This window comes from Brassica rapa, chromosome A09 (genome assembly GCF_000309985.2).
Source record: "Brassica rapa cultivar Chiifu-401-42 chromosome A09, CAAS_Brap_v3.01, whole genome shotgun sequence".
Classification (NCBI taxonomy): domain Eukaryota; kingdom Viridiplantae; phylum Streptophyta; class Magnoliopsida; order Brassicales; family Brassicaceae; genus Brassica; species Brassica rapa.
Window position 1 is genome coordinate 24,035,806 of NC_024803.2, and position 16,884 is coordinate 24,052,689.

At 37.9% G+C, this 16,884-nt stretch overlaps 1 protein-coding gene across 1 annotated transcript; it reads right to left on the bottom strand.

The window, feature by feature from the left end:
• Positions 1-5,815: 5,815 nt before the first annotated feature.
• On the bottom strand, positions 5,816-15,300 carry LOC117128156. The gene is made up of 2 exons (XM_033279953.1): positions 9,716-15,300; positions 5,816-9,632 (listed from the first exon to the last, which is right to left on the bottom strand). The coding sequence occupies exon 1, from the start codon at positions 15,213-15,215 to the stop codon at positions 13,335-13,337; it is 1,881 nt and encodes a 626-aa protein (XP_033135844.1). The 5' UTR covers positions 15,216-15,300; the 3' UTR covers positions 5,816-9,632; positions 9,716-13,334.
• Positions 15,301-16,884: the final 1,584 nt, after the last annotated feature.

Sequence of the window (16,884 nt, forward strand, 5' to 3'; positions counted from 1 at the left end):
TATTGGTATAATACTACATATCATTCGGCGGCTTTTAACCACTCCCTTTGAGATCGTTTATGGTCAGCAACCGCCAGTGCATCTGCCTTATCTACCAGGTGAAACTAATGTTCAGGTGGTAGCTAAATGCCTACAGGAACGTGAAGATATATTGCTGATTTTAAATTTTCACTTACTCCGAGCACAGCATCGTATGAAACAAATGGCTGATCAACGGAGGAGTGAGAGGAAGTTTGAAGTAGGAGATTGGGTCTTTTTGAAACTTCAGCCGTATAGACAACGCTCAGTGGTTGCGCGCGTTTCACAGAAGATCTCTCCTAAGTATTTTGGACCGTACAAGATTGTTGAGAAGATGGGAGAGGTCGCTTACAAGTTGGAGCTTCCTGCTACGACACAAATTCACCCTGTGTTCCATGTGTCTCAGTTAAAACAGTTGGTGGGGGATGTAAGTGTTGCTAATCAACTTTCGGATGTGATCTACGAGGCAACTTCGAAGGAACCTGAGTATTGTCTTGAGAGGAAGATGGTTAAGCGCCAAGACAGAGCGGCTACGAAAGTTTTGGTTAAGTGGAAGAATCAACCAGAGGACGAGGCTACAGGGGAGTTTTTATATGACTTACAGAAGAAGTTTCCTGAGTTCAACCTTGTGGACAAGGTTCTTTAACGGAGGGAGATTTGTTACGGGAATAATGAAGGGGAAAACAGAGACACGTGGAGGAAGATAAGTGATCGAGAGTAGCCGTTGAAGGTTGTTACAAACAAACGCGTGAAGAAGAAGAAAGAAACACGTGGCGAGTTCTTATTAGTTACGCCATGGATTCTGTTACAAGTCGTTTCCTTTAAATAGATGAAGTCATAGTAGTAAACGATCATCTGAATTCATTCTTGTAAACTCTTCTAAAGTTGGACTTATCTCTTTCAATCTATCGATTCATTCTTTGGAGAAGATCCTTCTCTTCCCGAGATCTTCTACAGGTGAATCTCGTTTCTTCGTTTCATGAACGTTGATTCGATCTATCGGTAACTGGTTTTACCTTAACATTTCCAAGAGAAAACCTCTTTGTACATCATGATGATTATGATTGATGAATCTCTAAACGTAGAATGATAACGAATGAATTTTACGTAGATAAACTAACATATTTATAACTTTAGATTCGCTCATGGTAAATCAGTCTTAAGTACAGAGTTTGACATGAAGGATTTGGGAGACGCCAAAAAGATTTTGGGAATGGAGATCACAAGAGATCGAGATAACAGAGAGGTGTTTGTATCACAAGAAGATTATCTGTGGAAAGTCTTGGGTAAGTTCAATATGGATCAGTGTAAATCTGTGGCTACACCTTTGGGTTCTCACTTCTCACTCAAGGCAGCAACAGATAAAGAGTTTCAGGATTAGGAGGAGTACATGAAGAAGATTCCCTATCAGAATGCAGTAGGGAGTGTGATGTATTCTATGTAGTTGGTGTGATCAGTAGGTTCATGTTACGACCAGTCAAAGAACATTGGCAAGCGGTGAAGTGGGTTCTTAGATATATCAAGGGATCAGTTGATACTAAGCTAAGCTTTAAAAGGAAGGGTGACTTTGTAGTCAGGGGCTACTGTGACTTAGACTATGGTGGCGACTTGGATCATGCTAAGTCAACTACTGGGATGGTCTTTACAGCAGGTGGTAACCCGGTCAGCTGGAGATCATCATTGCATAAGGTGGTGACCCTATCTACTACCGAGGCAGAGTACATCGCATTATCAGAAGCAGTAAAAGAAGGAGTTTGGATGAAGAGATTTGCAGAGGAATTGGGGTTTCCTCAAGATACAGTCGAGATATACTGTGATAGTCAGAGTGCAATTGCATTGTCGAAGAACGCGGTGTTTCATTTGCAAACTAAACACATAGCAACGAAGTATCACTTTATCAGAGACTTGATTGAAGTGGGAGAGGTTCAAGTGTTGAAGATAGCTACAGCTAATAACCCTGCAGACATCTTTACAAAAGTGTTACCGGTGTAGAAGATGAAGGAAGCATTGAGAATGCTTAGAGTTACAAAAGACTAAAGATTGAAGTGTCTTGAGTCCGGTCAAGGACTCGAGGAGGAGCTCGGTGAAGAGGTCCAAGCGAGAGCTGGTTGAAGCTCCACAAAGGTAAGGTAAATGATTCTATGAGGTTCCAAAGTTATTCGTAAACGGCTTGTGATGAGTGAAGACTTGTCTAAGGAGGAGATTTGTTGGATATAGTCAAGCCTCAATTCGATTCAGGATATTTGAATTAAGCTTATATTAGAACTGGTTTAGTCTGGTTTAAGCTTGTAATTGTATTGAACCGGTTCTCTCTCTCTCTCTCTCTTGATAGGAAGCACACGTGTGGTTTGTGCATGTGTGATGGTTAAGCATCCCGTTTCATATAAGGGTTGTTTAATTGTAGATAAGGCTGAATCAACGAGCTGATTAGGTTGTTAGATCAGTTATCGGAGAATCAACGAGAGAGAGAGAGCATGGTGATAGAGTTGTAGAGATGGTGGCTCGAGCTGTGAGTTCATCCGTTGTAAATATAGTCAGTTGCTGGTTCCATCCCAGCTCCGGTGAGATATAGCGGCTAGTGCAATGAACACCGGGTGAACACTTGCGTGTGTGCTTCTTAGTTCGTCAAGAGAGATTGAGTCGCAGCAACATTTGGATTCACAAGTTCAAATAAATTCAATAGATTAAAAACTTGATTAATCATTTATATATCTTTGGTTCCAAATATAACCTTAAATATTTATTTATTCATAAAAAAAAAAATTAATCGAAATTGTTATATTTTATTTGTTAAATGTATTTTATAATTAGGTCTAATGAAAATATAAATAATTATCCTAAATTATTTACTTTTTATCATAATTTGATTTTAATTAAACTTTTATATTATAGTTATATTATTTTAGAATTTAATAATTATTCTAAATATAATTTATATTTATGGTATGTAGCCAGATTCGGTAACTATCTTATTTTTAGAATCTTTTTTCCTAAAAGAAAATGCTTCAAGTACTTCGAACTTGGGATCTATCGAAGTTATTGAAGCATCTTGCCAAATTAAAGTTTCTTATCATTAAATTATTACATGTCATAACTAGAGGGAAGTCATGTTATCTTTTTAACCAAACGATATCATCATTTGTTTTTCAATGTGAATGGGGGTGTTGACAGATAAGCAAAACTTAAAAAATCACTTTACAAATATTGTATAGGGGATGTGTTTGTTGGAAGTTCTCTAAAAAAAATGATATTAAGGATAGACAAAAAGATACGGTAATTTACTTCACCAGTTGTTTTGGTTGGTATACTTTTCATAGAGTAAATGAAATATTTTTTTTTATTGTGGACATTATTCGATTGTTAACTTTGACATCTAAATTTTTTTTGACAAACTCTGACATCTAAATGTGCCGGTTCTTTTTGGTGGAGTTTTCTGTGAGCAACTTTTCAGCATGATCATTTTTCGTAATGATTTTAGTTTTTTTTTGGTTGGTGAAATTTGGCTTCTCCCTAAATTTGTTGAGATACTTAATTTATGTTTACTTAGGGATTCTATTTAGGAATTCGAGAGAACATAAACGTGTTGTTGTTGTAGGAATTAGTAGTGGCTCTATTTTATGAGTTATATAAATGTTTTATTTTTTTGAACATATTTTTTATTCCCATCAACCCATTAAAAGCATAAATAAGCTTACAAAAAATAAACACTGAAATCAAATAAAAACGATACAATCATTCAACCTAGCAACATCGAATACTTAAGGCGACACAGTCAATCACAAGGCTCCGGACCAGACATCATCTCTGTTACTTGGTTGGGATTAATCCGGAAAAGGCACAGACAACCAATTCTCAATCAATACTGGTTCAGTCGCACGTTATATCAAGGGATTGGTCGATTAGAACATGAGAAGCCATACCTGAAAGGCTTACTGCAAAGAGACAAGCTAACAAAGAAAAAGATTTAATGTGACATCCCGACCCAGTATAGCTGAAATGGTCGGTGATATCATGACATTTATCTCCAGTTACAAGGCCGAAACAATGCATTTTTAGTATTTCAGGACGTCTTTGACAAAAACCCAACAACATGAGCCGAACCTGAAATGGAAAGAGGAGAAGGAAGGGTGAGTATTTAGATAAAAGCTCAGTGAAAAAATCTCCAGGAGCCCCAAAATCATCACCCGACATTCACCACACAACATAACAAAAGCTCTACCAAAAACATCCAGTAAAACAATAGCAAACAACAAGAAACAAAGATAAACCCCAATGGTGCCAACATGAGACTAATGCCACATCACGCTGTCTCCACGCCTCTCATGTTGTCACGTGAGAACTCACAACATTACGCTATCTCCGTGAGTTCCACACCTTCACGTGATCATGCCACATCACGATGTCTCCACGTGATCCGCGCCACCACACTCACACGATCACGCTACATCATGCTGTTTCCACGTGATCAGTGTGACTACATTCACACGTTCATGCCACATCACGTTGTCTCCACGTGAACCGTGCTACTACATTCTTAACTTCACACAGGCACACCGCATGCTCGCTCCGGCGATGATGTCAACTCACGCGGTCGCCACATGATCCAGTCAAGAAACGATGTAAAGCTTGAGACATACAAATACATCATTCCACTACATTACACCAGCACACATAGGCTTTAAGCCCTTTTCAATCATATACACCACCCACACATGCTTATTCCCCATACAATGCAAACACTCACATACAAGTCTCAATCATCACACAACCATAGTCGATTTAGCAACCTATGAATAGATCTAGGTGTTCACACATTTCAATACAATATATAGGGATATATATGATATAGTTCAGTTATCAAACAACTACCTGTATGCTTATCGATAACATGTAGGTATGAATGATTTAGCTAGAAACTCCTACTATGAAATGATAATGAAAGAAGGAAGAAGAGATCACAACAGTCCTCACGTTGGCCATAGATCTGCGGATGAAAAAGATAGAAGAAGCAGATCTGAAACTTAAGGCTTTCCACGAACCAGATCTAAAAATAAACGGGTAGGTGCTACCACCAAAGACCTGAAATGAGAGATCTAAGAGAATGAACAAGAACGAGAAGAAGAAAAAGACAACAAGGTTTACTTACCATCACGTGTAATCAGATCTAGAAAGAAGACAAGAAGAGATCTGGACACAAATTTGAATCGGTTCATCGGGGATCTCTATGGCTAGGCTCCAGCGTGAAATGAACGACAACCAGCAAGGAGAGAGATACGTCGGCGAAAAAAAGAGAGAGAGGTCAGCCAAGAGAGATCGAAAGAGACAAGAAAAGGAGAAACCTTGACGGCTAGGGTTTTCAGATCTCTCTGGAAAACTGCAAGGCTTCGCTCTGGTTTCAAAAATGGGAGAGAAGAGAAGGAGGAGGCTCCTTTTTATAAGAAAAAGAGGTGAAAACCCTAGGGTTTACTACACGGGCCAGAAAAGAAAGCCAAAAGATAATGAGCTTTCGTCCAAATCAAGTTAATAATTAAGAAAAACAAAACCATCCTGGTTTGGGAGAACCGTTATGTGACACTTAACCTATCGAGACACAACGAGGAGAGCACCACGACATATAAAGATAAGTTACCGCAGAAAAAATGTTAAGTTTCCGCGGATAAACATGAAGATCAGAAAAAATGAAATATCTCCTTCTTTCACTTAAGACGGCTTAAGGGCAGGAAGGGAAAAAGCTAAAACCGACCTTGGAGGAGTATATAAGGAGTCCTAGGCGAGAGGCACAAAGGACAATTCTTTCAGATTTAGAACTCTCTGCACTTAGAAACTTTTATGCATTAATCTCGACATGCTCTTTTCTATGACTGGCACCCAATTACTAGACGAACTGGCCCAGGCAGTTCGATCTCTTGGTCTACTCTTTCAATCGAACTACGTTCGGCTTGATTCTCGAAAGGCGTACATAGGCAGCCTTTCATAAGGTTCAGTTCGAAATCAAATCAAAACCTTTTTCATATCTTTTTCATTTGTTCTTATCGAGCTGCGAGTCAACTAGGTTTAAGGTTTTTGGTCGTTAGAACTAGGGAACTCGCTGACAGCTCTTGCGGCCGAAGCTTTTGTAATCTTTTGTAATGATCGCAACGCTCTTACGCGGATTCGAAATAAGATTAACTCTTTCTAAACTCGCTTTATTGTCTTTACATATTTTTCGCATTTATTTGGTTACTTGTCGTTGGCTCTCGCAGAGAATCCGGGAACTCTAGGAAAGTTAGGGTTTCTTGACTTTCCTAATTTTAATGAAAATCGACCGTGCAAATTTAGGTTCCCACAAATATGAGATTTCATGATTTCATCAAAAGGTCTGGCAGTCATTTTGTAAAAAGATTATCATATGAAACATTTATATGAGGATACATAACTTTTCATGATAATTCATTTCTCATATCACATTTATCAACTGCTTATATGCTTCTAGCGTCCTTGCGAGCATATATCTAATTATTTCATATACTTTATCCCTTTGGATTGTATGTCTTTATTATATGCACAATTGCATGTTTATACCCGATCATAGAGATATTATCTCATCTTACTTGAAATTACTTTGTCAAATTCATTTTCAAAAGCAAACATAATTTTCTGAATCTTTCACTCACTTGGATTCTTTAATTCTCTCCCTCGAGATGATGACACATCATGTCCATCTATCTCGTGTTGAATCCCACTTTAGAACCACTAGCATATTATGTTGCCTATTTTAAATTATGTTTTAAATCTTTTAATGTGGGATTATGAATTGGGTCTGTTTAAAGAAATCATATCCAATAGACTTGCTTTATAATTCATCTCCTATGATGTTTTCTTTTATTTTCTTTAACACATGCTATAGATTAAAAACTTCGGGTTTTTAACATTAAACAGTGATCTCGATAACATAATTGGAAATAGCTATATATTAGTAAACTTCAAGTTTACTGCCATTTATACTTTTGCCATCTTTTTTTATGCATGTTATTTCAACATAAGCTCTCATATAGCCAATAATAATTTTTGTATTACAAGATATTCTAGTTACGATTTCTAAAATAATACTTATTTTGAGAGAGGAGAGATATTTGTTTCTTTTAATAACCATGTACGATAAAGCATTATCTACCCAATATATATATATATATATATATATATATATATATATATATATATATATATATCTATCTTGAATCACAAAATCTTCTCCAGGAAGATAATTCTCATGTCACATCGATATTTTTTTTATTTTTTGGATCAACCTGAAAATCTAAAATATCAAGATGAGTATTATTATTTAAACCCTGAAAAGATAGTCCTAGCTCATAAGAGGTGAATTTTATTTTTGATTCTTGATACATATCGCTAAATATTTTTGTGTATGAAAAATACGTACTCAATATTCCTTCTTGTCGTATATATAATAAAATTTTATGTTTGCCTTTGATCACCTGGCCACTTTCATTTTAGTGAAAGTTTTAATTATTTCTTTCATCATAGAACGAAATCTTCTTCCTCATCCACTTGTACGACCACGATAGCAGTATTTTCCGCGCCCACACCCTCGTTCTTTCCTAGTGGGACGAACATGATTGTTTATTATCATGAGTTCATTTTTTTTTTGTTCAGTTTACACATAGGATTTACATCAACTCCAAATATTTTTGGTGAATCCTTTCTTTCAAGGATTTAATTATTCAAAGATCTTCATGATATTTATTATGATACATCTCATTTTATAAACCATCATTGAACTAGTGTAAAATATCATGGCTTTATCTTTTTCTCATCCGATACATTTTTCAACTCATCGATGATTTATAAAAGCTCATTTTTTTCTTTGGTGCATCTTTGCACCTACTGCCGAAGTCATATAATTATTCTCAGTAATATCAAGGGTAGTTATTTCGAGCTTTGTCAAATTCGACTTAATAACCGTATTCGTAGAATAGTAATATAAAAATATAATAAAGATAGAAATTTAAATGCATAATTAAGATGCATAAATAAAAGGCATAAATAAAATCAGAGGCTTGGCCTACCACATGATTCGAGAAAACAGTCTACCATATTGATCTTTTTATTTAAGGAGGCAAAGCCTTCCATATGGTCCGTGGAGACTAAATAAAGCAAAACGGGAGATCGCATCCCCACCGCTAAAACGTTTTCTGAAGCCTAAGGTTTCGTAAGAATTCAAGTATCACTTCCATAGTAACAAATTCTGCGAGTTGTCGATGTTTGTCGCCTAAATCTTACTTCGGAAAAAAACTACTCGAAACTTCCACGGATCAATCCCACGGATATGAGAAAAACTTCTGATTTAGTTTGGTTGCAATAATTAACTCCTTCACGGCTCTCGTACAACCAAAACTTGAAAACTTCTTTACGGAACAAATCTCGTAAAATTATGCTCGACAACATCTTGCGAAATAACCTTTGCAAGAATTAAGCTCGACAACCTTTTATGAAACAACTATCGTAAATTAAAATCGATAACATTTTGCGGAATAACTTTCGTAAAATTAAACTCGATATTATTTTTCGAAATAACTTTCTTAAAACTAAAGTTGGCAACAGTTGACAACCTTCGAAAATCTAACAACAATCGTAGAAAAATAATCTCGGATAAGAAAAGAGGTGGAGCGAAATCCGAGAATCAAAATTCGCCCATCCGCCTCTCTCTACGGTCTCACCATTCTTCCTCTCGCGCCTCGATCTGTCGCCAAAATCTCATCACCTGCAAATCTTCCTGATCATCCTTGGCACCTCCTGATCATCCTTGGCACCTTTTGATCATCCCTGGCTATTCCTAAAACGCTAAAAAGGTTTTCGACGAGATGCTCATTCATTTTAATAAATCCAATGATACAAAGATTGAAACATGGATCACGAAAACCACAAATATTGGCAGGCAGCCTAAACATGGCCAGGAAAGCAGAGAGGTCCAGGAAGAATCAATATTCTTGCTATTCGAAAATGGGCAGACAGACACGAAAAGAGTAAGGGCAAATGAGCAAGCAAAACGGAGAAGAGGCTAACCCTACCTTCAAGAGAACTAAGGTATTTCCGACTTGAAATCAGGCTTGAAATTTTCGTAGGAAATTACTAAGAAATAGAAACGCCTTTGAGACTGCCATAGAACTTTAGGGAACTTAAAACCTAGGTGGATAGTCTAGCGAACTAAGTCTTAGGTGATTTTTCCTGTCCCGGTATATTGTTCCATGACTGTTCAGGCAGATCTTGCAAACCGATCTAAATTCTCTGAAAATCGAAAAATGATCGCCATGCATATTCAGATCACTTCCTAAAGAAAGAAAGAACTAGAGACACGAACGTCGACTTAAAACAGATTCGTTTCTAGCAATTTTCTTAAAGCCGACATATCCCAAGTCGTCAACATCCAATTCACAGTCTCAGCATCGTCTTTAAATCAACCAAGACTGTCGATCATTCCAATCCACGGAAGAAGAAACGTTCATAACCTTTCAAAGTATCGGTTCAACCGTTTTCTGTTGTAAAAAAAAGAGAGGGGGGGGGGGAGTAGGTACAAATACTATACTCGTATACTCCCAAGCTTTAAAAACTTTTGCCTTGTCATCAAGAAAACACTTTCTTCAAAGCAAACTCTCGCAACAATAGGCAGAAAATCATTTAGGCAATACGATGCCTCCACAAATCGTCCCAAAAAAGCAAACGACAATCTAAAATTCGTCTAAACTCTAGAAACATATCCAGACGATCATGAACATATCTCAAAAGACTATACAACATTTCTTGTCGCAATCATGCATATAGAAAACCTGCACAAATATCAAACTAAAACACGATGATTAGCCAAAGTCTTGAAGCCCTTTCTGGCTTTATAAAGCCATTTTCGTATAAAAATTTCTACGAGAAATCTTCAAGCATCAAAGCATTATTTTCAGTTTCCGTTGAACCAAGTGAGTCACGGAAAAGCATCGAGAACATTTGTGAAGAAGAAAACTCGAGAATATATGTAGCATCAAGCACATTAAAGGGAACACTTTCTTCCCAATCGTTGGCTAGATCTACCTATGGTTGACCAATTTGTTCCAGAAACGAATGTGTCATGAGAGTCCTCTCAAAAAACCAATGAAAAACGTTAAGCGACTAGATCGTAGTGAAATAAACTTCGGTAACACTCCATGAGTAACTCCAAGCAACTTTCACCTAAGATCGAAATCACAACAAAAACGTTTCTCGTAAAACCCGCATAAACAACACTACTTTGACAAGTGTATACATATCACGATTTACAATCTTTGTAAAACCGGTCCCCATTACTTACACAAAAAATCCTCCGTACAATCAGACCAAGTCTTACGAAGAAACTTTTGAAAGTAAACATAATTGGTTTTACGAAAAGGTATATTTTGTATAGCAAACACAAAGCTGTAAATCTGACTTTGGATGACCAATCTAAAGAGAGATCTCTTCGCATTACGATTTAATGGATCTTATATTTTAGCCACGCGACTCACCGGCTTCTGCGTTTCGTTCCCCTCGGTCGCATCCGAGTAGGCAATCGTCCCTCAACTGACTCCGCACTGGTTCTGTATCAAACCTCTTAGGCTACGTCTTCTTCAGACAAAAACGAATCAATTTTCATAAGACTATAGGTAACATTATACGAAACATTCATCGTATAACTGAAACCTAAAGCATAGAATCGTTTTCTATGACTATCAGCCATCTTAACACGGATAACTCTGGCAAACTTGGCCTATCAATCTCGACAAGCGCTCTTTGGCCCTCGGTCAATTACGCCTTCCAGTAAAGGTCCGAACCAGAATTTTCCATCCCCTTTAAGGACGATCGTAAACTAACATGGCCTTAAATGTTAAAGTACCATGGTCTAATCCTTGACCTACAACATCCTTGGCTATCTGAGTGAACACATCCTTCACGCCAAGCCAAACTATTTGAGAAACCATCACTCCATCACTTAACGGCTAAACAACAATCAACGATTTGTCTAAAAATGTCGTGTGACTATTAAGATAATAATTATCGTATAGCCCACCGTCGCAAATCATATGATAAATTCTTCGTAACGAAACTCAGTCCTAACAACCAAACGGTTAACGAAAAACCAAAACTTGTAGACAATCGACTAAGTTCGATACATTCCACAATTCACTTTAAGCCCACTATGTTTTACCCATATTACGCGGCATGTAAGGAAAAATTCGTGACAAAGCTTCTAGAGCTATACGAAACATCCTAAAAAATGCACGAAATAGATCTCAGAAGGCCAACACTTCACAAAGCACTATGAAGGAAATCGCTTCTTCCCACAGACAAATTTACGCGACCCCTCAGTCCTAATTCCTCAATCGCAAATCAAATTATTAGCATCCAAACAGGAACAACAATTTTGGTTGCAAACATCCGTAGACAAACCAAAATGTTTTTCTCAAACGCAGGGCTAAGACTAAACCCTTGCAATAGCGTGAAACATCTTCAAGCCCGCAAACATTTCAAGCACAAAATGCGGCATACGAAAAAAATCAATCTTCAGCATTGTGAGACGTCGCAGACGCCTGAAGAACCATTTTTGACAAAATTACCTTCCTCGATAAAAGCACCTTCTTGGAAGACCAAACACTCATACATACTAACATTTTCTCAAACACGTATTCTTCGCGAAGACTCAAAAACGGTAATATCTAACAATAAGTTTGTTGCTGATCACAACAAACTCTTAACGTCCTAAATAGACTTAGCCATCTCGTAGAGATAACTCTCGTACACCCGGCACAAGGGTAATAGCGCTATATAAAAAATCCAAAATTTTGGTCAGCACTTTCGGGAGACTTAAAAATGGTCCTCGAAGAGATGCTCGATTCCTACCATACAAGTCATGAAGGACCCTAAGATCGGCTCACCCGAATGGATCAGATTTGGATATGAACTCCGGATGGAGAACTGGATGGATTGAAGGGTCGCACGAAGGTTGCGGAAAGGTCTTCGATATTCCCGGCTTCAGTTGGTGCTTGATATGACTCACAAGACCACCAAAAGAAGAATCTCGAACCGTTGCTTCATATGACTCATAAGACCAACGAGTTTGAGAGGTGTTTACTTGGATATGACTCACCAAGAAACTAAGAACAAGTTCTAAACGAAGAACAAAGAATTTAACTCAAACTTTAGACAAAAACGATTTCTAATTATTAAAATGAAAAGAGTTTCATACTTATAGAGTTTTATAGATCTAGGAATTAAATGAAAAGTAGATCTAGATCTAGATCTAGTTATTACACGGAAATAAAGAGAAGATTAATTAATGTGACTGATCGGCTTCCATCAAGATGCATCTGAACCGGCTAAGTCCAAGGCAGTAAGGACAGTCACATAGGCGGGACGATCAGCAAGGGCCGCGGGACATTCTGCTAAGGCTGCGGGGCGTTCTGATCGGACAAGTTGCGTTCCAACAAATCCCAAGTCTTCTGATAGCTTAAGGACCCTTGCCTTAGAGAAATTTCCAAAGGAAAAGTCTGTGATCGCATCGAACAAGGTAGAGAGATCATCAGCACTGTCGTTGGTACATGCGGTACGAGCCAATCGAGCCAAAAGAGAGAAGTCTCGATCATTTTGTGAAACCTCATGATCCAAGTCAAGTCTGGCATGATCTTTCTCAAGTCTGGCATGATCCTTGTCAAGTTTGGCATGATCCAAGTCAAGTATGGCATGATCCACGTCAAGTCTGGCATGATCCAAGTCAAGTCTGGCATGGTGAAAAACATGAACCTCGGTTGAAATGTTCAGAACGTCTTGAACTCTATGCTAAGCTGGTTCCATGCACTGATCCGTGGACTGCGGCACATCATTCCCTCCCTTTTCAAAAGGATTTGTCCTCAAATCCATTGTACCTGTATCAAAAGGGAATAAATCAGATACAAAGGATTTAAAATGCATGGAAAATTCAATGAAGGAATATTTTGGACAGAAACTTCCTTGGAGGTTTGAATTCGTTTCCCTCAAGTATGTCCGGTTCCATGTTCCACGAACACAAGTCTTTAGGCATCCGCCAGTGCTTGCTCTCCTTGGAAAATGATCATGCTTATCATGTTCATTCAAAACAAAGTGCTTTTGGTTTGGACAGGAGGTTGACTGAGGAAACATCTTTGGTTCGTTGAGGATCGGTTTTGGCTCAGGCCGCTTTTTTCTTGGACCTGAATCTCCTTTAGAAGTCTGGTACTCGCGGATAGACGGACTGGAGAACCTCCGGTTTGAAAAATTCATAACTGCTTCCTCCGTTAAGCGTTTCACGTGATTCCAAGAAATCCTTGGTGAGTTGGATTTCCAGGAAAATTGGATTCCTGACAAAAAACTTTCTGAATGTTGAGATATCCTTTTTGGACTGAACCCCTGTTGCTGGCATCTCCACGGTAGCCGGTTTGGACAACAAAGCTTCTCCAAATCTTAGGCTGTTGGGCACGGTCAATGCTTTCATTTCTCAGAGGCTTAACCTGTCTTTCTTGGATACTCAAAACAAACACTAAAAGACCAAGATCAAATGTGCAAGACAAATACATGTTCAAATCAAAAATCAAGATATCTTTTCCAAGAACAAATAGCACACATTTCAGCTTGTCAAGATGCACATCAAAGTAGACATTAGAGACCAGAATTTTATCAAGATATGCAACAATAGTATTCATTTTCAAGACATGCATATCCTGCTCAACATCTGAACACACAAGCTTAAATTCAGAATGAGAATCAACTATCAAAGACTCAAGATGTTTTTCAAAGAAAGTGTTGTAAACCAAAATATCATCAAGGCTCAAAACAACACAATTATCAAGAATTGATATCAGAGAATGCCATGTTTTATCAGTTTCAGAACTCAAGAGATCAAGCTGCAAAACATAATCACAAAAATCAAGATCACAAAAATCAATTTCAATTTTAAGTGATTTATGTTCCAACATCTTTTTAATCAAGAAATCGTCCAATGCACAAGAGGATGAAATCAAATTATGAGTGATCATTGCATCTTTAGAAGAACTCAGATCAAAGCTATTCTTTTTGAAAACAAACGAATCAAAAGATTTTCTAGCACAAAAACCAGTTTGTTTCAAATCAAGCTCAAGAGATTTTTCAAATCGATCAAAGCATTTGCTATGCTTTAAGAACTGATCAAAACTCAAGATTATTCTAGAATTGATGCTGTTGTCTTTTTGAAAATGTGGTTGATCAAGAAGTTCATCAGGTTCAAAGATTTTAAAAGAATTCATCATTCTTTGAAAAACAGATTTTGAAACACAAAAATCTTTCACCTTTTCAAGACCAAAACGAATCACATCAAGAGAACTGATCTTAACAAACATATCAGGCTGAGAATTAAGCAAATCAGATTGCTCACAGTGTACCTGAAGTTCAAAAGACAAAGGGGCAGGAGTTGTGCCGGGATCAAAGCAAAGATGGCTCTCCATAGCGATGGATGTGATGTTTGTTGCTTCTTCATCAAAGACTGGACCAGGTTCATCCTCCTCATCAAAGATAGGATCTAGATCTTTATCAAAAGATATCCTAGTGTCAATACATGGTCCTTGATGTGGTAAATCTAGTGGCTCTTCCTCCAAACCCTGTGGAGAGAAAACAAGACTACTCGGATGCTCCGGTTGCAAAATGGTTAGTTCTACAATAGCATGTTCCATATCAGTTACAAACTCAGGTTCAAGAGAAGGAAGATCACAATTTTTCTCACAAGAAAACAAGCTTTCAATTGGCTCTTCATCATATTCATCATAGATGGGTAAAGAATTTGAAAAATCTTTCAATTCCTCAACATGGGTTTCAGATTTATCTTTGGATTTCTTGCTGATGAATAAGGATGGCTCCGCTACAGGTGCACATGTGGATGTGCTCTTCTTATGGTTCTGATTGACGTCCTTGAGGGTTTTCACCACTTCCTCCACAAAGTTATCACAAAACTCTTGGACATCAAACTGAAGCAAACGCTTCTTTGGATCAGCTTCACCTTGGGACGACTTGAAAGGTTCATTGCACCTCCTGTTTGACCTATCTTGCACACTAACAAACTCATCAAAATTATTCAAAGAATATTTAAATGAAGATTGAGAGATAGTTTGTTGTGGGGATTTCTCCTTGCTACTTTTCCTTTGAAGACCAAACATCATAACCTGAAAATCTCAACACAAAAGTTAGAAAATAAAACCTCACATTCTCAAGTGTTTAATCTCACCCACTCAAGTGTTTCTCTCATATTTGATCACACACAAGTTTCTACTCAATATTCTAAGAAGAACAAATCAAAGAATCCCAATGGACAAAATCCAAGCAAACACAAGGGAATTTTAAAAGAGAGAAACATAAGAGATTTTTGGTTTTGGAAATCCGTTTTAACCACCTCAAAGGCTGGATTTCTCCTCAGCCAGCAGGCTTTCTCTTCCACCACCAATCCCCAAATGAAAAACTTTTCGAATTATTTTTTTTTTTATAGATCTTTTTCTTTTCTTTTCTTTTTTTTTAATAGATTGAGGATGGTAATGGGGGGCCCAGATTCAAGATAGATAGAAGAAGAAGTGTTTATGAAGAAATGGAAGATGAGAAAGATGAACGATTTAGAAGATACCAAACGAGCGGCTCTGATACCACTTGAAGGACCCTAAGATCGGCTCACTCGAATATATCAGATTTGGATATGAACTCCAGATGGAGAACTGGATGGATTGAAGGATCGCACAAAGGTTGCGGAAAGGCCTTCGATATTCCCGGCTTCAGTTGGTGCTTGATATGACTCACAAGACCACCAAAAGAAGAATCTCAAACCGTTGCTTGATATGACTCACAAGACCAACGAGTTTGAGGGGTGTCTACTTGGATATGACTCAACAAGAAACTAAGAACAAGTTCTAAACGAAGAACAAAGAGTTTAACTCAAACTTTAGACAAAAACGATTTCTGATTATTAAAATGAAAAGAGTTTCATACTTATAGAGTTTTGTAGATCTAGAAATTAAATGAAAAGTAGATCTAGATCTAGATCTAGTTATTACACGGAAATAAAGAGAAGATTAATTAATGTAACTGATCGGCTTCCATCAAGATGCATCTGAACCGGCTAAGTCCAAGGCAGTAAGGACAGTCACATAGGCGGGACGATCAGCAAGGGCCGCGGGACGTTCTACTAAGGCCGCGGGGCGTTCTGATCGGACAAGTTGCGTTCCAACAAATTCCAAGTCTTCTGATAGCTTAAGGACCCTTGCCTTAGAGAAATTTCCAAAGGAAAAGTCCGTGATCGCATCGAACAAGGTAGAGATCATCAGCACTGTCGTTGGTACATGCGGTACGAGCCAATCAAGCCAAAAGAGAGAAGTCTCGATCATTTTGTGAAACCTCATGATCCAAGTCAAGTCTGGCATGATCTTTCTCAAGTCTGGCATGTTCCTTGTCAAGTCTGGCATGATCCAAGTCAAGTCTGGCATGATCCAAGTCAAGTCTGGCATGGTGAAAAACATGAACCTCGGTTAAATGTTCAGAACGTCTTGAACTCCATGCTCAGCTGGTTCCATGTACTGATCCATGGACTGCGGCGCATCAAGTCACGTAAGCTGAGAACATATCGCGGACTTTAAACCGTGATGGAATCAGGTCAAAAACGATACGGGACACGTAAGTCGAAGTAGTCATTGCACCCCCTAAAGCCGTGATTAGACCTAGGTCTTGCCTTAAACCCATCACACTGGTCTCTAACATCTCTAGGCATAGTATCAAATACCCTGATACGAGATCCCAAAATTTGTCTCTTGGCCAATATTTTAACGTCTTCAGAAATCTCGCAAGTTT